The sequence below is a fragment of the Lissotriton vulgaris genome, chromosome 1_2 (genome assembly GCF_964263255.1).
Source record: "Lissotriton vulgaris chromosome 1_2, aLisVul1.2, whole genome shotgun sequence".
In the NCBI taxonomy this organism is placed as follows: Eukaryota; Metazoa; Chordata; class Amphibia; order Caudata; family Salamandridae; genus Lissotriton; species Lissotriton vulgaris.
Genome location: NC_141686.1, coordinates 43,169,001 through 43,190,457, shown reverse-complemented (window position 1 = coordinate 43,190,457; position 21,457 = coordinate 43,169,001). Strand labels below are relative to the sequence as shown.

Sequence of the window (21,457 nt, the reverse complement as noted above, 5' to 3'; positions counted from 1 at the left end):
CCATGCCCTACAGCAGGGTGGATGCTTAGCAGTATAGCTAAAACTAATTTAAAAATGATGCTTAATGCAAAGCCTGGGCAAGAGCAAATGCATTTTTTTCCAAGTCCACTAGCCCTGTGTGCTTTGTAGACCTTTTTTATTATAATTTTTGGCACTGCTGCTACACAGCAGGGCTATAAAACATTGGCAATGCGTGTGCTGTACAGCATGAACAAAATGCAATGACAGAGCCAATAGTCTCAAATACGAGACCTATTGGCTCTCCCAACGCTTGTTAGGTCTCCGCACAATATCCCTGTGATTTGGAGTAAATCAGTTAGTCTCCCCAGGTGTAAAAAAGAAAAAAAAATGTAATTTGGCAAAAAAAATCTATCACATAAAGAAAGTAATTTCATCCATGTCTTAATGAAAATAAATTTGGAAGCAGATATCATCTGTTGTCACAATAAAAGCAGATAACTACTGTTGTCACAATAAACATAAATTTAAAGGAGAAAATTGCTTCCTTTAAGTGTATGTGACATATGGCAAGAGGCTAAATAATGAAGAAGAAATAATAAAAGTAGAGCCTCAATTACCGCACGATGAGCTGAAGGACAGCAAGCAATCAGAACCAATCAGAACTTGGTCCATGCCCCATCCGAAAGAAGAAGTAAAGCCAACATGCGCTGGCCAATTATAAGGCAGCAAATAAGAGTGACAATGAATCCAATGAATGCCAAGTATTGAACAGGCTGCATGCCCCTTGTTAAACACAATATCTCTTGCAAGCGAGAATGCATGCAGTGCATGTGCTGTCGGAGTCAGGGTCTAAATATTAGTGAGACACACTAACCAAAAACACAAATAAAAACGTTGGTTTAAAAAGCAGTTCTTAGAAGTCATATACATCAAATCATGAAGGTTTTACTGTTCATTTTGGACATGTCTAGAACAATTTCAATGTCTTTCCCCACCCAGTCTTGATTCAGACACTAGCACACAACAGAGACTGAACTACTGTGGGTTTCGACCGACATGTTGCTTAACTTATGGTGAGACATTAGAACACTACGGTTAAATGCTTCTTGTAATGAGCGGCAGTACATACAGCCTTGCACTTTTTTCCGGGTCCCTAGCATTTTAATTTAAAATGTTCTGTCTTAGTACACTGGTCATTGTTCCAAAGGCTGGTCTTATGGTCCAGCGCAGAACTAGAGAAATTGAAACTAAACGCTGATGCTTTACATTCCCAAACTGTAAATTAAAATTAAAATTAAAAAGTGGTTGTGTAAGCACTGATGTTTCGACCAGCCAAGACGTGGTATTGACCCTCAAGTGCCTAAGCTTCATCATATTCTGAACAAAACACTCAGATCCTGCTGTTCCAATTTACACTAACACTTCACGTTCATACATTGCAATTGGTATAATTCGCTCCACAACAGGGAGCTCGCTCTCGGGGGAAGAGGGGAGGAACAATAGTAAGAGGTGACTCATTAATGGTACCAGCGAGTTATGCGGTGCCAATATGCTACCGAGGGCGCTTTCCTATGCACAGAACTGTGTACCTGGGATATCCTGTGCCTTAAAATGATCAATGATAAACATGCATGGGATGGATGAGCGACAATAGGGCATGAAGCGAGGATTGGAGGACAGAAGGGAGGGAATGGGGGGTTGTCTGGCCGTAAAATCAAGAGAATGGGCCATTATTAGAGATGGGGAAAGAGGGTGTGCGCAGGAGCTAAAGTGGTGATGGGCAATGAGCCGGATAGCAACACACAATCCCAGACCTCTCTTCCCCCAGCTAGTTCCTGTGCGTTTGCCGCTTTCTCCGCTCAGTTCGCTACCTGGTTAAGTTCATTCTCCGCGGTTATCCGTAACTTGGGGTCTATGGTACCCTTAAGAGCCTGGATGATCCGGTTCGGGTCCATGGTGACAGGAATCTTCCTGACCTGTGACCTCTGACAGATTGCAACTAAAGGCCAAGAGACCGATCACCTGCGCACCAGAGGCGGCCCGGGAGTACAGTCAGACTCACCGGCTTACGACAACTGCGTCAACAAACCGTAAAGCGAGAAAACAGCAGCGCTTTACGATCGAAGCCTCGCAGGCGGCGGACATGTTGTACGGATTGCACACAGGGCGACCATGTTTTGCCTCGGGATTCCCGTTAAAAATAAGTGGCCATAGAGCGTCACATGTATATCTGCCGTCGAGGGCAGCCATGCTTTACGGTTCGTTTGGGATGTTGAGAACGACGAGTATAAACAAAGAGAGTGTAACGTCATCTTATGTGTCAACTGCCGGTCCGATTGAGAACCTCCCCCTCGTTCACAGTATTTAATTTTTTCCGTAGAAATCGTGTTCAGCGAATTTACTGTGCCAAGTTATTAGTTTGCTTTTTATGTGGCATTTCCATGATTGAAGGCTGTTTATCTGAGAGAGATGTCGAATTACGGCCAGAGCTGTCGACTGGGAAGCAGGTTCGATTTCCGCTGTGAGCTCAACGTCATGTGATTCTGGGCAATTCAATCCCTCCTTGCCTATAAAAAATGATTGTATTAATGTAACTGGTGCTCGGTTTAAAGTGCTCCAGTGCCACATACAGGTTGAGTATTTGTCACGCCTTCTAACCCCATTAAAAAAAATCACTTTGCACTGTTCAGTAACAACCGAGGAACTGCTCTACAAGTGCTTACTCGAGAGACAGTCTGGATGGAGCACTAGCGCAGATATTTGTTTTCTAGACTGTAGATTGGAGTGGTGAATGGCAACTTGTGCTGCGCAACTTGCAACGCTTCTTCACACACTAGTAAAAAGAATGTCAATGAAGTGGGTGGAGTTATTAGGGCCTCTTAGAAAGAGAATTTGATTGTGGGATGAAGACCAGGAGAGCACACACTGCTTTTCATACTGCATTGCAAGGACAGGAGGAAAAGACACTCATCTATGTTAACTGTGCTATGCAGCAGGCCACACATGCTGTCAGCTGTTGTTTATGGTTGCCCTAGAGTTCCGAAGTCCAGCCCCTGCGGGGACATTACAGCTGCTTATACATAGCCATGGTACTGGCAGATCCGGGTGTCCTGTGAATGAGTTTCGAGTGAGAGTAGCACACAAACACATCTCTGTTGGTTCTGGTGGGGTTAAGTCCATGCTCACACATCGGCGTGCTCTGGTGTACCTGAAGAGAATAACCCACTGCTCAATTCCAGCAATCCAGCACAAGTCCACAATGAAGTTATGATTGACCCATCAAAGCACTGTGAGGTTGAAAGTTTCTATGCTGGGACCAGGGACTCAATTAGCCTACTCCTGTATTGAAGGGTCTGTCTTATGAAGGTGATGGTGTGTGTATGTGGGGGGTAGGGCGATCTCATACAGTATCAAACTCTGCATGAGATGAGTTGTACAGTTATCAGCGCAGTCGGGTTGCCAGAGTTTTACTGCACTATAAGAGTTCCTGTCATCACTAGAAATGCAGAGCACTCATTTGTGTTATTAGTTGCTCAGAGGGGCATCTGGATCCTTACTAGCCTAATATTGTGAGAAGGTGGCTTGTTATATGCTGTCCAGTGGGCACCCTGTAGCAATCCACATGACCTTTATGATGTATGAGGTCAACAATAACCTATTGTACGCTATCCTAGTGGTAGCTATGGAGAGCAGTGTAGTGATTGCATGTTCCTTTAATGGTTAATGGAATTGTAATATGCATTAGAATCTTGTTCGTGGTGTTCTGCGGATTGTAGAATGTCATGACTTCATTCTTATACTGGTTACCTGTTTGATCAGCTGCATGCACTTTTATCTTCTGTACTTCGAGATTAATAAATACTAAACACAACCTCTGGAGAGTCGACTTATTCATGAAGGAGGTCACTACAGATTTGACGACGAGCCTGGGCACAGTGCTTATTCTACAGTACGATTTGAATACTTATCGTTGAAATCACCGAATTTTCAATCGTGAGTACCGGACTATTTTAAACCCATCTAAGAGAGATTCGCGTTTTGGATTGGTGCATCCAGATAATCGTTGTGGCCCAATTACCAACATCTACGTGTGCATATCGTCATATGATTGCAAGAAGCCATCGTTTCTTCAAACGCGCATTTAACTTTGTGATTCGAGCGCAGCTCTTAGTTTTGCCTTTCATTATTTGTGGCATCAGTGAAAGTTGTTTTTTTTGTTTAATTTATTTTCACTAAACAGCACTCTTCAATGTTATCAAGCAGTATGGATGTTTGAATAACCGACTTCTACGCTTACCGGATTTCTGTGGAGTCGCGCTCATCTTTTCAAATCACGCATCGGCAAAGTTTGTACAAAGCTCCAAGCGCGTTCACTTCATTCTGCTAACAATGCGCTTACGTCACCGTCACTGACCGTCATTACGCTCACGCATTGCGGCCATTTTGAGGTTGTCGTGTCAACGCAATCATCGAGACGAAGAGCGTCTTCACTGCGAATGTATTTTTTTTCTACAAAGTCAGTTTCTGGTACTTATCTTTTCACCATTTGAAGCGCATTTCTGCACGAAGTGTATTTGGTCTAACAGCACTGACATAAGCATTACTGTACTCTTCAATTTTCGTATGCACATTGGACATGAAGCATATTTTATGGCGCATTTTACATGAAGTGTATTTTTTTTAAAGTGCATGCAACGTGAGATCTATTCTTGAAGCTCATTATTTTATTTTCTTTTTATTCTTGAAGACAGTTATTATTATTTTCAGCACCAGATCTGTTCTTGAAGTTCATTCTCAAAGCTTTTTATTATTGTTCTTCTGGTTGCCTCTATATCCTTCACGAGGACTCCGTCCTTTTGGACTGAATGAAGCATGAATCGTATTTGGGAAAAGGCAGATGAAAGGAAATTTCCCGTTTTGAATGGCGATTTGTGCACTTTGTGAAGTCCAAACTGTCAGGGTTCTACCTACTGTTTACCTTTGAGCTCGGTGCTGTAACGAATCCCTGGCAGAACGCACTCCACCTAGCGTGACAGCATTATCACGCATCTCGCCACCCAGCGTAATAGTATCATCACGAATCAGTCTACGTTTGTCTGCCATTTTGAAAGCGTTTTCTCTTACTAACCCCAATTTTTTGTTGTTGCAGGTTTTACTTAAAAGATTTGTAAGTAAAAAAAAAAAATCCACCACTCGCGTAGTCGAAATATCAGGAGAGGCAGAAGCAGTTGTAGTAACGAGTCGTTATTCTTATAATTATTTCATGAAGCATTAGTTTAATAAGGCGTCACTTTGTAATTTGTGTCTGAATGAAGACCTTTTTAGGTAGATATTTCATGAAGTGGTTGCATTCAACAAGTACTATATTTTACCTGATGTATTCACGAAGTGGGCGCATTTGTTAATTCAACAAGGGTTAGACAGACTGAGAACACAGTAGAAGAAAATGAGCCAAAGTTTACTCTAATCGTAGGAAGGCTCAGTGCGATTAGAGTAGGGGTAGGAGAGAGTGCACGCTTCAGCGCACCAACACCTCCGTTGCTACTGCCTCATGCTGCCACACCACGAGGTCAACCCAATTGCTATAATTTAAAATTTGTGTAGTTATAAAGAAAGGGGATCTCAACTTCTCTTCATCCGCTTCTCTGGGGTTAATTAATAATTCTTCCAGGTCGTCTAGTATTCACACCATCGAGGTTGAAAAAAAAATTATTAATTGTCCTCTGTATTTTTTTTTTGTCTTCACACCATCAAATGAAGTAGACTACTGAATATTCTTCATATAATGTATGTTTGTAAATGTAATTTTAAAATTTGATTCTGTTGTAGGATACTTGGTGCTTTAACCATTGGTGATGGATTTGGCCAACTCTGCAGGGTCACCCCCCTAATTTTTTTTGCCTTCACCATTCCTATTTTTCTGAATTCGTTTGTGTTGGCTTTTAGTACTTAATGCACTTTACCATTGCTAACCACTCTTTGCTTTTCCTTTTGATGAAGGCATTATTCACGAAGTGGTTTATTAAAAATTCGCTTTTCCTTTTGATGAAGGCATTATTCACGAAGTGGTTTATTCAAAATTCGGTTGTTGTTTAACGAAGACATCGTGCATGAAGTGGGTGTTTCAAATGACTAACCAGTTTTCTTTCAGGTATTTACTTTCTGTAAAACATTCAATTATGCCACTAATAGCGAGCGGACCAAGAACAGTTGCAACCAGAGACAAAAAGCCTTTGAGTTTGCAAATCAATTCACCTAGAGGATTTTTGTCTGTTTGTTCCTGGCTAAATTGGAAAGCATGTTTCTTAGATCATTTTGCAAACTTAGAGGATGTCCATGGTTCATTCTCTCCCAAAAAGAAGAAACAGATGTTATTATGCTCACTTGGTCCAGAGGGTTTGCGTATTCTTGAAGTAATGCATACGCATGAACAAACAGTAGTAGTTTTGGATATTTTTGAATTTGCATTATTAAATTTGAATGATATTTTTTATCCCTCAGTAGGTATTGCTGGATTTGGGGAGGAATTTACTTCAGTTTTGAAAAGGTTAGCGAGTAAATGTGAATTTTTCGATGATCTAATTCTTGACCTAGTAGTAAGGTATACTAGGAACATGAATTTATTGTTTGAGAGTGATAAAGGTCCTAAAGATATAGTTGTCTTAGTTAGAAAGACAGAATTGTCTAATCGATGTTCTAAAGCTACGTTATCGCAGGGTAACAGGATGCCAAGGGTAACTGTGGGGAAGGTGGTAGAAGAGGTAACAGGGTATAAGAATCTTGGAACCTATAAATTTGAGGAAGTGAAAATCGAGTTCCATGTTAGGAGAAAATTTGGAGATATTGAGAAAAAGGAGTGTAGCAACTTAATCTGTTTTGATTGTGATAATTCACATGCTGTTTTCTTTGAAGAGTGCCTTTCTAGTTCTACCAGGCGCAGGGAGTGCGGATTTGGTTGGACATTTTTCGCGAGTGTGCGGAAAAAAGAGCAAGAATGTGTTAAAAAAAAGTGATGTATGTCCCAACACAAGGGTGTTTTGTCTGCATTTTGGTTGGACAAAGTGGATTTGGTTGCCCCTAGTTTCTGTTACTGCCGAAGGTGGTACAGGTGGAGAAGTTGGTATTCTAGGGTTTACCTTCGTGTTTCGTTTTAGGGGAAGGCATGCTTTGGGAAGAGTGTACATTGCAAAAAATGGTCCACCGGTATTAGGGTGTAAAGACCTAAGGTTATTGAACTTCATCTGCTGTAATCTTTCAGAGGTTAATGTCGAACCGGGGTTACCACTTTTCTCAGGTCGTTGTTTTCAAAGGCTATATTCTGATGTTGGGCATGGATAGTTTCAGCTGAATACCGTTTAAAGGGATATTTGTCAATTTCTCTTTGTTTTGCTTGCTGGAAGCAGCATATTTAATTATAATACTATCTATGGAAATTTATCTTGATCTTCTGCTAGAATAACCAGCATGTCCTAAAAGTCTGCTAGATTTCGTTTATAAGGTACAGTTGGTTCCAGACATGTCAGTAGGCATTCCTTACCACTGAAAGTAATTGTCCGAGACCCAAAGCATGTGTAGATAATATATGTGTATAGTTTCTAGTAAATTTATTCAGGGATGATTTTAAAAGGTTAAATTGGAGTTGTTCTGAAAAGATATGTTCAAGTTCAAGTTCAAGTAAGCTTTATTCGGCTTTTGAATTTAAAACCATAAAAGCAGCAGAAAAAAGATACAAACATACAAAGAAATAGTCCAGCAAATCAAAGCATAATTAAAAGAAAAACAGACTGTTTAGAACAAGCTAAAACAGTTTGACGAATCAACGAATCAACTATTCAAGATCATGATCCAAAATACACAGAATCCTCCTTTATCATCAGGTATGGTAGTAATTTGGTACATCGGGGCCAGGATAAAAGTCATGCAGATCCCAGATACGGATGGAGCCATCTCCAACTTTGTGCTGGGTAGAACGTAAAAAGGGGGCAATGTTTCTGTGTTTAAACTTAATTAAAATCAGATCTCCTGGAACATTTTTGGGCAGAGAACCAAGCCACCCCACCCTCCTGACGCTCAATATCCCGCCGTCTAAAACAGATGGTAAATGTCTATGGTTTTTAAGCCAGAAAATGGCTTTATTCATTAGGTCCTGCTGTAGTTCACGTTTACCCGGGGTGAGTTCAGGGACCCCAGAAAGAACGGTAACATATGGCGCGGCTTCGGGGGGTAGGTCCATTTGATGCCTTTTTTCCGGAAGTCTGTGAGGGGTATGTTTTAGATTAAGAGGAGCGTTGCGACCACTTAGAGTGGGTGGTATAGGAGGGGGGTCACAAGTGGGAAGTATACTGGAAGCATTGTTCATAGGCCTTTCATGGATGTTCGTAAGGGTAGAGTATGTGGATAACATGGTGTTGGCATTTGGTGGGAGGGACCTTATTACAGTGTTTTCGATCCTGGTCAGCCTCTCCCCCAGATCATTAATTTTTGCGACCAACGGTGATAGAGCACTGTTTAACATTCGTTCAATTTGGGCCAGCAGGGTCAAGTGTAGGGGGGATACAGGGTCATTTGATCGAGTCTCCGCTTTGTCCAAAGTTAGTGCGACAGGGTTTGGGGCGGATAAATGGGGGCTGCAGAAAGTTGGTTCGGGGGATGCGGGGGGTGTGAAATTTGCGTGTTCAATGTCTCTGACCACTATAGGGGGAGTTAATAAATCCTGGGCATAGTTAGTACCGCACATGGCATTCAATTCTTCCCAGATTGACATTGTGGTTAGGAGACAGGATACCGAGGGCAACAATGTACAGATCAAAACGATAGAGAGGGAAAGGTTAGCATGTGACTGTACCTCCTCCTGTAGTAGAACCAAATGTAGTGGCCCGTCCCGTCCTCCTCTGGCCTCTGAGGGCCACAGAGGGCCCGCCCTTTGCCCGGGCTTAGCCCCGCGCGCGTCCCGCGACGCGAAGGGAGACTCGTCCTTTTTCTGCGCCTCCTGGCGCGTAGCTACCGGAAATGCCCCTCACAGGCTGCTGGGAGCTGTGGTCTGCCGGCGGCCGTGCAGGTGGAAAGCAACGGCGGCGTGCAGCACTCACAGCATGTGGGCCCCAGCAGCAGCAGCAGTGACGGAGTGTGCCCGGTGAGTCCCTCCTGCTCCGTGACCCGTGACTCTGGTCCTGGACTGGACTGTGTCCCCCCGCTCCTCAGTGGGAGCCTCGTCCTTTTTCTGCGCCTCCTGGCGCGTAGCTACCGGAAATGCCCCTCACAGGCTGCTGGGAGCTGTAGTCTGCCGGCGGCCGTGCAGGTGGAAAGCAACGGCGGTGTGCAGCACTCACAGCATGTGGGCCCCAGCAGCAGCAGCAGTGACGGAGTGTGCCCGGTGAGTCCCGGTGAGTCCCTCCTGCTCCGTGACCCGTGACTCTGGTCCTGGACTGGACTGTGTTAAATTTGTTGAACTTAGTCCCAAATTTAAGGTCATCCAGGAGCCTCTGGGACCAAAACTTGTATTAAATCGTATTGATGTGAACATACATAGACATGTTCTATTTGTTTTTTTTTCAATGTGAAACCTCGGATAAGGCACACAAAGAGAAAAATGCTTAATTCACTGTCATGAATGATGAAAACAGTCTCATGATTTAGCTGCACTATGTATTATGGTACAGTTTAGTGATCGAAGACTTATTGTTTTACTAATTTGAAGCAGAGTTGTTGTAGAGTTTCGTCACTAGTTCAGGTAGTGAACTAGAATTTTTTTTTTTTTGATTTTTTGCTTTACACTGTTCCAGGGGAATTTCTATGCTTGAAGGAGTGTATAGAATAGAATTGCTCCAGTAGGGGTTATCTTTGTGTAGAAGAAAGGTATTACTAATTTAGAAAGAGGTTAGGTTTCTACACATAATTCCATTTCTTGGGGTTACACGGTCAGCAGGTTGTTTTTTTTTTTTTTCAAATTTTAAGGAAGGGGATGTGCAGGGTGTGGCACAGGTTTTTAAGTTTGCAGTCATGCCAGAGGTTAGTTCCTCAGAGGGTGTGCGGGCCAATGGTTCCCCTGATCTACCCGTTCCTGTTTTGAACATATTGGGTGGTGTTAGTCCTGGTCCAGTTACCTCCTCTTTTAGTTCCTCACAGGTTCCAGAAGTTCCTGCTGATGAAGTTACCCATGTTCCTTCTGCAGTTGAGATACGCATTGCTGGTGTAACAAAGTTAAGCAGTTCTGGAAGTCTTATTCGTACTCCAAGTAGATTTGATGATTTTGTGCGTTTGAAATATTTACTTATTTGTTCCTTTTAGTTTTATAAAGAAGGGGGATGTGTAGTGATTGCATGTTCCTTTAATGGTTAATGGAATTGTAATATGCATTAGAATCTTGTTCGTGGTGTTCTGCGGATTGTAGAATGTCATGACTTCATTCTTATACTGGTTACCTGTTTGATCAGCTGCATGCACTTTTATCTTCTGTACTTCGAGATTAATAAATACTAAACACAACCTCTGGAGAGTCGACTTATTCATGAAGGAGGTCACTACAAGCAGCCTTTAGGCTTAATCTTGAAGGAATGTAAAGCAGCTTGTTTTACCAGAATATCACCTCCTGTATGACTAAATGAAGGAGAACCTCAAAGTAGTTCTATAAAAATACGTATTTATTAATATAACACTCTCTACTATCCTCTAAACGAGGATAGAACACAAAGCACACAATACTGGATCAATAGAACAGTTGTAAGTAGCACAATACACAGCGGGCTCCAGGGGGAGACCAAACCATATACTAAAATAGTGGTATAATAATCACGACTTGACTAGACACAGTGCCTACTGCACGTAGAATGACTGGGACCCCAAGGTGAAGACACAGGAGACCCAAGGAGGAGGCTACAGTGAGGAAACACGACTGCGTGCTCCGTACAACTCTATGGGAATGTTGGGGTTCCAAAGTTAAAGTTTAAGGACCCTTCTAGGAGGACTTCGAGCAAATCCTTTGGAACGTAAGAGTTTAAAGAGCCACCCCACCCGTGGATACCATAGTATCAGAGTTACCTATCCCGGGGAAGCCGGGTGCATAGGTCTGAAGTGGTGTCGGAAACTCTTGTTGTTCTCTATAGAAACTGGTGAAGAAGTGCTGCTGCCGTGAAGGTGAAAAGGGTACGGTGGAATCCAATCCTGGATTCTAGATGACAGGAACCTGAAAGCAGACGGGACAGAGTCTCGGTCATGTCAGGGTGACCAGAGGCTCAGTAGACGAATGCCCAATGATGTCGGGTGCTTCAGGTGCAAAGAAGGGATGCTCGACTCTGCAGCCACGAGGTCCCGTAGGCGTCGAGGATGACCAGGAGCCGAAGGTGAGCTGTCCCACGAAGGATGTCGAGGGCTGAGGGTTCGGTGTCCGGCGGGAGCACCAACAATCCTTGGCAACAGCAACCCACGCAGGAAGGACTAACAGGTTACAGTGTGGACCAGCAAGGTCTAGGGGACTCACCGAGCAATGGGGAGTCAGGGCACGTCGGGAGCAACCCAGAAAGCCTAAGAACAGTCAAGATGACTCTCAGGTAGACCCAGAGGCCAAAGGACCAGAAGTCGCGGGGGACCTCGAGCAAGATTGCAAAGTACCAGCCCACGGAGCACACAGTGTGAGGATGCCGGAGTTCTTTGGTGCAAATACTGCTCAGGGTCAGGACTACATGGAGTCCAATGCACAAGCTCAGGAATCGCCAACAAGCACATGCGCTTGCAAATGGACGCGGGGCACAGGGGCTTGGGTTACGCAGCCCCCACGAGGGATACTAGCCTCAAACTCAGTGAGAGAGCAGATCGACCTTCACGAACCCACCTCCTATGTTGTTCAAATCTTGGGAGTCCGCAGGAGCTCTGGAGAAGCTACCGGTCAGTTGCGCTTAAGGTGCCTGTAAAGAAGGGGAGTGACTCCTTCACTCCAAGGGAGATTCTTCTGTTGTCTTAAGTGCCCACAAGTCCTGCACGGAGCCTGTATGGAGTCACGGCACAAACTAGGTTTTAGACGGAAAGGGGGACGAAGTCAAACCCATTCGAGGTCAAGCTAAGTTCAAGGTGTCCAAACGGTCAAAGGTCAGTGGTTTCTTCTTGTAGAATCTTGTCCACGTAAAATCTAATGTGATAACTTCATGCAGGGTGCTGTGGGATTTGGTTAAGCCTGATTGGCTCCGAAGGAACCACTTATTTACAATGCACAGGGCTTACTATTCCCCACAGAGGCTGTCAAAATTTTCCCTGACAGGTCCGGTCTCTTGCCCAAGATGTGGTCTGGAGGCGACGTCTGACATCCATATGTTCTTTGAATGTCCGCAAATTACCCCCTTCTGGGATTCCATAAGTAATAAACTGTCCTCGATACTGGACTCTCAGATCTCCATAGATTTGGGCTTAGTCATCTTTGGTCTGAGTGGGAAGTCCCGCAGCGCTGCCTCTAACCTGGTGTTCTATTCCATTTTGGCGGGTCGCAGGGAAATTTGCAGACATTGGAAAGACGCCTTGCCACCCACCTTTTACGAATGGCGTTCTTCAATCCTCCAGATTTCAAAACTCGATCTGGCAAGTGGAGGGAATCAGGGAAAGAGAGCCTTTTGGAAGCAGCTGGAGTGGTCACGTTGAACCTGGTTTTTTTTTCCCCCCAGGTCCAATGATTAACGCAGACATGGCTCACCTTCTGGTCCTGCTACAGTAGTAGCGGTGCTTTGGGGGCCCTGGTACCTCGGGCACTATTGTCCAACAAAACAGCCCGTATGTTAGAGTTTCATGGCTTGCCAGCTGTTACTGTTGGGATTTGGTCGCCATCCCTCCTACGCTATCCCTGCCAGCTGACGCTGTGACAGTACAGAGGCACTGCCTGATTTTCTGCTCTGCAGCAGTTTTTGTTTTGATAGATTGGAGCCATGTAAGCAAATGAGGATAACAAAAAAAAAGTAAAATCTAATGTCCTGTAGCCAGGTAACCCATTTTATACCCACGGGAGAGTGTTGAACAGATTCAGGGGACCCTCCTAGGGGAGGGGCAGGGCAGAGGGGTGGCTACACCCATGTCCTTTTTCTATTTTCGCGCCAGAGCAGGAGCCAATGGCTCCCAGAATTGGTTTGAGTTGGACTATGCACAGGGACACCAAATGTGCCCCCAGTGCAGAATTTCAGGCACTCTCAGAGTACACCCACCAGCCCTGTGACAGGATGTCTATTGTGCTGCCTTCCTCTGCTCGAGCGTGGCTCAGCGGCAAGGGAGCAGAAATGTGTCTCTGGCTGGCAGCATCCATTTTGTGCCCTCTGGGTTGAGAAGGCTGGCACCGGGTAGAACGGTGACCCCACGAAGCTCGCTTCTGAAGGTTGGAATCATACTTCCCACAGCAGTTACTGGTGTGGAGGTATGATTCCAAGGTGTTTGAAACCAAACACGATATGTTTCTATGCAGCTTTTTTAAGACAGCATTTACCGCAAGGTTATAATGCACCTCTACCTATATGTCTGTCTGAGTCCCAGACAACCCGGGACAATGGTCTTCGAAGGCTGCAGGCAGAGGGGCTCTGCTCAGGCAGGGGCACTCTCTCACTTAAAACTCAGCACCCTGCCTTCAGGATTGATAAGGCCTGCTATAGGGGTGACTTATAATTTTTTTAAGTGTAGTGACCATTAGATATAGTGAACCTATATCTAAAGTAAGTGGCGCCAGCACCATCTTACACAGGCTGCAGTAGTAGACCTAGAGTTCCGTTTTACATGGCCTCTCATGGGTGGCATAATACATGCTTCAGCCCATGGGATGCCTCTGGGGTACCTATGCCCTGGGTACAGGGTGTACCATAGACTAGGGATTGATAAGGGTACCCCAGAATCCAATCTGGAGTGCACCAATTACATGTATGTCAATTTGAGGGAGAAAGCAGATAGGCCGGGGTCCTGATTAGCAGTATCCCAGCCAGACTTGTCAAAAACAGTGAGACATCAAACAAAAAGTGGGGGTAACCATAAGAAGCAGTTTTCTGGTTGGTCAAACTTATCCTAGGAGGCAGAGAACGTATTTTTGATCTTCAGAACCTGTGTAGTCCCGAAGAACATGCTGTCTGGCCACAGTTGATCTGTATGGCAAATCCTTCGCCTAGCGGTGGTGATTTTTTTTTTCTAAAATTTGTTATTCTCATCTGTGATGCATTGCACTTGGTAGGGCTGTCTATGATCATCCAGAAATATTTTCCCCGATGCAACAATAAGGTTGACCGGCATTTCGATCAGAAATAATCTTTGATAGTTTTGAAACGTAGGTGCGGCAGTGAGTTGGGGGAAAGGATGTGTTATGATGGCTCCGCTTGAGCGCCTGTGGAGTTGAGTATGGAACCCTGGATATGTCTATGTGGCTTCAGAATGTGATGGAATTAGATTCTGAAGGAGGATGGTGGAGAGCTGAGCTGGGTGGATGTCGCGTTGGAGTAAAAGTGCCTTCGCTCCTTGAGGTGGAAATAAACTTACTTAAATCTGAGGCTTCATTGGTGCATTGCTTCGATTCAGTATAACATATGTGGTGACAACTTGTGGAGTAAATTAAAGTGAAGAGTCCACAAGTGTAGTAGAGAATCTGTTTATCCAGTTTGCAGTTGGATTCCTTTTGAATGGTCGGAAAAACAAACATTGGCATAGCCAATAGGTCTTGCCTATGCAAGAGCTTTTGGCTTTGCCAATATGTTTTAGCAATGTTGTACACCAGAGTGGCTGCTGTTCAGCATCATTAAAAGTTAGTAGGGTAAAGGATAGTGAACGGAGAGTTTCGCAGAGTGGCGTACAGTAATGTTGAGTGGCGTGGAGATTCGTGGAGTGTCATGGAGTGGCGTACAGCGTTGTGTCGTGGAGGGAGTAGAGTGTATAGAGTGGAAGGGCGTGGAGTTGATTGGCATAGAGTGGAGTACAATGTCAGGGTGTCGTGGAGTGGCATAGAGTATCGTGGAGTGGTGTAGAGCAGAGTGGACTGGCATAGAGGGTGTTGCTTAGAGTGGAGTAGAGTGTTGTAGAGTGGAGTAAAGTGGAGTAGATTGTCTTAGAGTGGAGTATTGCGTCATAGAATAGAGTGGAGTAAAGTGGCATGGAGTGACATACAGGGAGGAGCGTTATAGAGTAGAGTGCTGTGAGTGAAATGGCAAAAGGGTGGAGTAGAGTGTCAGTGGAGCAGAGTTTAATGGAGTTCAGCATCATAGAGTGGAGTATCATGGAGTGGAGTGTCATAGAGTGGAGTGTAGTAGAGTGGCCTAGAGTGAAGTGGTTTAAACTACAGTGGTGCAGAGTAGATTGGCATAGAGTATAGTGGGGTACAGTGCATTGGTTTTGAGTAAAGTTGTGCAGAGTAGATTACAGTGGCGTAAAGGGCAATGACATGGAGTGGCGTAAAGTCAAGTGGCATAAAGCGGAGTCATGCAGGGTAGAGTGGAGTACAGTGCAGTTGTATTGAGTGTCGTGGTGTTGAGTGCAGTAGATTGTCGTAGGTGTGAGTGGTGCAGAGCAAAGTTCAGTGGCATAGAGTATAGTCATGTAGAGTAGCATGTCAGAGGGCAGTGTTGTAGAGTGGTGCAGACAGCAGTGACATAGAGTACAGTGGTGCAGACTAGAATAGAGAGCCAGAGTGCAGTGACATAGAGTGCAATGCTGTAGAGTGACATAGCATGCAGTGGCATAGAGTAGAATATTGTAGAGTATAGTGGTGTGAAGTGCAGTTTTCAAAGTAGTTGGCATAGGTACAGTGGCGTAGGATGCATTAATTTTGAGTAGAGTGGTCTAGAGTGAACTGGCATAGAGTCCAGTGGTTTAGAGTACAGTGGCATAGTGTAGACTGCAGTGGCATAGAGGGCAGTGGCATATAGGGCAGTGCAGTGGAGTAGATTGTTTCGTAGTATAGTAGAGTGAGGTAGAGTATATGGCTGCAGGGTCAGGTATAGTGGTGCAGGGTTGTGTAGCGTAGTGTGCCACAGTACTGACTGGCACAGCATTGATTGTAGTGGTGTAGAGTGGAGTGGCGCAGAGTGGAGTATAGTGTAGTGAAGTATAGTACAGTGGTATAGAGTAAATTGTTTCAGAGTAGAGGGGTGCAGGGTAGAGTGGAGTGGTATAATATAGTGGCATAAGTGCAGTGTTGCAGAGTGGAGTGGCCTATACTGGAGAAGTGTCAGAGTGAAGTGGTACACAGTAGTATAAGAGTGCAGTGGAATGTATTGGCATAGAGTTATGTAGAGTTACGTAGAGTAGGAAGCAGTGGTATAGAGTACATTGGCGCAGAGTAGAGTGGCATAAAGTTCAGTGGCAGAGAGTGCAGTTTTGCAGCGTAGAGAGTCGTAGAGTGCAATGGTGTAGATTAGACTGGTGTAGTGTGTATTGGTGTAGATTGCAGTAGTGTAGAATGGAGCAAAACCAAAGGGGATGATGGAAGGAGTGTTTAACATTGCAAGCACTCACCCCCAGTCAACTGATCTGGGTTTAATCCATCATCAATCTTTAGCTCACTCCTCCACCCAAGTTCAGACATGGCCATATCAGTCTGACCCTGAGCCTCATGGAAACAGCCCAGCCCGAACTGCCAAGCCATATCTTCCCTGGACCCGAAAAAAGCGTCCTGGGACCGGTTTCTGGCTCATCAGCCATCATCAGCCAGGCTAGCTTGAATCCAGTGGCAAAGTGAGCAGGGGACCCACGTCTTGGCATACCCTGCCAACCTAGGGCAAACAAAGAAAAACCAAAGGGGATGATGGACGGAGTGTTGAACATTGCAAGCACTCACCCCCAGTCAACTGATCTGGGTTTAATCCATCATCATTCTTTAGCTCACTCCGCTACCCCAGTTCAGACATGGCCATATGCAAATCAGTCTGACCCTGGCCCTCATGGAAACAGTCCAAAACCAAAGGGGATGATTGATGGAGTGTTGAACATTGCAAGCACTCACCCCCAATCAACGGATCTGGGTTTAATTCATCATCATTCTTTTACTCACTCTGACACCCCGTTCAGACATGGCCATATGCAAATCAGTTTGACCCTGTGCCTCATGGGAACAGTCCAGTCCGAACTGCCAAGCCATGTCTTCCCTGGACCGGAAACAAGCATCTTGGGACCGGTTTCCAGCTAATCAGCCGCCATCAGCCAGCATAGCTTGAATCCAGTGGCAAAGTGAGCAAGGGACCCACGTCTGGGCATACCTGGCAACTTAGGGCGAACAAAGCAAAACCAAAGGAGATGATGGACACGGAGTGTTGAACATTGCAAGCACTCACCCCCAGTCAACTGATCTGGGTTTAATCCATCATCATTCTTTAGCTCACTCCGCCGCCCCAGTTCAGACATGGGCATATGCAAATCAGTCTGACCCTGTGCCTCAAGGGAACAGTCCAGCTGAACTGCCAAGCCATGTCTTCCCTGGACCGGAAACAAGCATCCTGGGACTGGTTTCTGCTAATCAGCCGTCATCAGCTAGGCTAGCTTGAATCCAGTGGCAAAGTGAGCAAGTGAGCCAGGTCTGGGCATACCCTGCCAACTTAGGGCGAAGAAAGCAAAACCAAAGAGGATGATGGACGGAGTGTTGAACATTGCAAGCACTCACCCCTAGTCGACTGATCTGGGTTTAATTCATCATCATTCTTTAGCTCACTCCGCCACCCCAGTTCAGACATGGCCATATGCAAATCAGTCTGACCCTGGCCCTCATGGAAACAGTCCAAAACCAAAGGGGGTGATTGATGGAGTGTTGAACATTGCAAGCACTCACCCCCAATCAACTGATCTGGGTTCAATCCATCATCATTCTTTAACTCACTATGCCACCCCTGTTCAGACATGGCCATATGCAGCCAAATAAATATTCACTCTTTCTCACGAATAGAGTGTTCAGTGTCTCTGTATACCTGGACAGGTGAACTTGGGGATTTCAGGTGTGCCCTGCGCCGCTGGGCCATTAAAAGATCCGGTTCTTCAATTGGCGCGCCTACAGTGGTTGCAGTCAAGCCGGAGGTTGGTGAGAGGTCTCGTGAACAAACTCTGAAAGAAGCGCACCATCTAATAAGACCCCTGCATGTCTTTATGGACCTGAGGTTTTTGTAGCGCTACTTCTTCTCGAAGGCTGCCTGACTGCCGCCCTGACTGCCGCCCTGTCTTGGTTCCATTAGCTGAGAGAGCGAGACATTAGACGGACCTCTATCGGTGAGAAGAGGATTTGGTCAGGTTAGAGTGGGTAGCTCCCACTTGTTTGGTGTAGTTATAGATGGTTTTACTTGTTCGCATTTTGCAAAAGGCGAAACCGAGGGGTAAGTAATTAAATTGAGAAAGTACATGATTAATTTATCCTCTTGATGTTTGTTTTTCGAGCCAGAGATTTTTAAGATGCCTGGTTTTAGCAAATTTCATCAAGGGTGTTGTTGTTTTTGTTCACGCGACTCCCGACTGGAAGACACTTGTCCAGTGCCTCCGGTAGGAACTCCGAAATAAGAAGTTTTCTCCAAACATGGGACTCGGCCTATCATTTTTAGGGACCTTTGGGGAAAATACACTAAGAATGATGGTATTTTACAATGTCCGAGAGATGGTAGTTTCGAGCCCTGTGTATTGGACAATTTAGAGGAGAGATTGTACAAAAGAAAAGCCCGGCCGGCAATGTTTGATTCGTTTCGCATTTGGCAAAAAGAATCAAAACAGAAAGAAATTAAGCAACAGAAATCTCAGGATAAACAAGTTTGTATGTCTATTATACAAAAAGCTCAGAAACATGGAGATGATCGAATTGAAAAAGACATAGATATAGTAAATAGGAAGCATAGAAGCTTTGCCTACTTCTCCGCCAATAGACGAGGAAAATGAAAAAGACCCTTTAGTGTCCCTTATGTTGTCTGCTCCACCGCCTTATATACCAGCTCTTGCTCCTCAGCCAGTACTTGTTGTGCCTTTGCCTGTGCCTCAGCCTTTGGTACCAGTAATGGTTCCAGCTACTCCTGTGGGTCCTCTAGTCCCTGTGATGCCTCTTGCATCGACACATGTCTCCACCTCTACTCCTTTGTCACAAGCTTCTACCTCACAAACGGTTTGAAGAAAGGAGAGTGGATTCTTTTCAGCCTTTCCCCCTATATTAGACCAAGTTCGTAATCAGAGTCGTCTTGACCTCCATGAGGAAACAATACTCCAAACTCAGGCTCAAAAGTGGATGACAAATGGAAATATGCATGGGTAATCCAATATCTAAACTGTGACCATACAATGGCCTTCATTCACCCAGCGTTATGTTTTTGACCTCATGCGTGAAATATTAGTTCAAATGTGGGAGAACAAAGTTGAGAATGGCCCACCTAGGGAATTAATAGAATTACGCATGGAAGTAGCTTCTGGAGCAGTTGTAGGACAGGATTACCAAGATGCAGTAGCGAATTTAGTGACATTTCGAGACCTTCTGTCTTGTAGAAATAAGGGAGCAGGAGGAATTGTTGCATTAGATAAGATAGAACATACCCTATGCGAGAAGTACAACCAGTATGGCGTGATGCTGTGGGAGGAGTTAACACAGTGGCTGCTCATTTTCAACAAGTTTGGGTACATGTTCCATGGAAAAGATTAGAGGTTATTGCATTAAAACAAGTATTACCTGATCCTCATAAAAATCCGGCAGGTTATTACAAGGAATTAACGCAGACATTGTCCTCTTGTACTTTAACATTATCTGATATAGATATGTTAATGGGCCAAATATGGAATAAGATTTGTAGGGAAGATCACGCAGCTGAGTTAGGCGGTAACTGGGCTGCCATCGTACCAGCAGACCAAGGACAGGTGGGTAGGGCTAAACCAGAACAAATAATAGCAGAATTGCCCGACAGAATAGTAACACTTATGAAAACTCTGATGCCTGCCCAAGCAGTCAATTGGGATAAATTATCCACGTGTAAACAAAAGAAAGATGAGTCGGTGTCCGATTTCTTTACTCGTTTTGAAGAATCATTTGTTGATCATAGTGGACAAGATATGGACGCCCCAGGTGGCCAGAGATTATTTATGGATAAATTTGTCTCTAACTTACTACCGGAGTTATCTACTAGACTCAAAATGTCTGAGAGCGCATGGCCTGTAACAACGCCCTGAGGGATTTGGAGGATGGTTCAATATTATGAGAATAGAGATCTGGAGGAGAAAGAGAAATTGGATAAGAAAAATAAAGACCTCAAAACGAAGGTCCTTCTGCAACAGGCTTGTTCTCCACGGGACCAACAGAGGATCCCTCAGAATGCGCCTCAATTTCAGAAACCGTATCAGTATCAACGTCAGGTATATAATTTTCCACGCCCACCTCTTGGTCCTAATCAATGTGCCTACTGTAAAGAAGATGGTCATTTCAAAAATAGATGTCCACACTTGGCCCAGAAAGAGAATATGGGACCAGTATCTAAGGGCCGGGGAGGATATCAGTCTATGCCGTAAGGCAGAAGACGGGGAACGTTGATACAAGGTCAGCGACCTTTACCACAGTCCAATACAAATTATTTTGATCAACCATTAGGGCAGACAGGAAACTATTATAATGATGACTATCTAGGAGAAGAAGGACAGGCCTTTGTCTCCCAATAGGACAGCCTAGGACAAAGTGAGGGAGTCGTGACTACTCCTGTGGATCAACGTGATCCTTATGTTAATGTTACTGCATTAGGGGTGCAGGAAAAATTTCTATTGCACACCGGCGCATCTAAAAGCTCCATTGTTCGCTCCAAGCTCCCTGGGGCACCTTTGTCTGACATTACTAATGTTTCAGTAGGATTTTCTGGGACACCTGTACAGAATCCTGTTTCTAGCCCCTTGCGCATATCGGTAGGACCATGTCATTTGGAGGCGCCTCTTATTCTTACTACTGGCTGTGCTGAGAATTTGTTAGGTCTTGACCTTTTGAAGAGATTATATGCCACACTATACTGCTCTCCTCAAGGAGTACACTTAACCTTAGGCCAACAAATAGTGACCCCAGTATATTTGTCCATTAATGCCTTACCACATGAGCTCCGGCAGTTACCGGTCTCCCTATGGGCGCAAGGCCCTAACGATGTCGGATTGTTGCAAATTCCACCCTACTCTATCACATTGAAGAGTAATGTCAAGTTACCACGCATTCCTCAATATAAAATATCTAGTGAAGGTGAACAGGCTTTACTTTTAATAATATCTGACCTGATACAGAAAGGTGTTATCGAAGAAACAAGAGGTAATATATGTAACAGCCCTGTTCTTCCTGCGATTAAACGTACAGATCCGACACAGCCTCCTGTTTATCGCTTTGTCATTGATTTACGCGAAATCAATAAGTTGCTTTTGCCTCAATTCCCTGTTGTTCCAGACATTACTGCATTGCCTACTATTGTAGGAGAGTAGGGTCTACAATCCTATGATCACCCGGACTTTTTGCTTTTGTTTCACTGGTTTACGACTTTCTCGGGCTGTGGGCCTGCCAATCAGACCCACAGCCTAGCTGTTCTCTCGC

At 44.7% G+C, this 21,457-nt stretch overlaps 1 protein-coding gene across 2 annotated transcripts in view; it reads right to left on the bottom strand.

The window, feature by feature from the left end:
* IPO8 (importin 8) overlaps positions 1-2,053 on the bottom strand; it is a 672,931-nt gene extending 670,878 nt beyond the window's left edge. The window contains exon 1 of one of the 2 annotated variants that reach the window (XM_086952791.1): positions 1,833-2,053. In XM_086952791.1, coding sequence (XP_086808917.1) covers positions 1,833-1,916 — 84 coding nt within the window. In that variant the 5' untranslated portion in view covers positions 1,917-2,053. The remainder of the gene's footprint in view (positions 1-1,832) is intronic. The other variant, XM_086952792.1, reaches the window with a different exon arrangement.
* Positions 2,054-21,457: the final 19,404 nt, after the last annotated feature.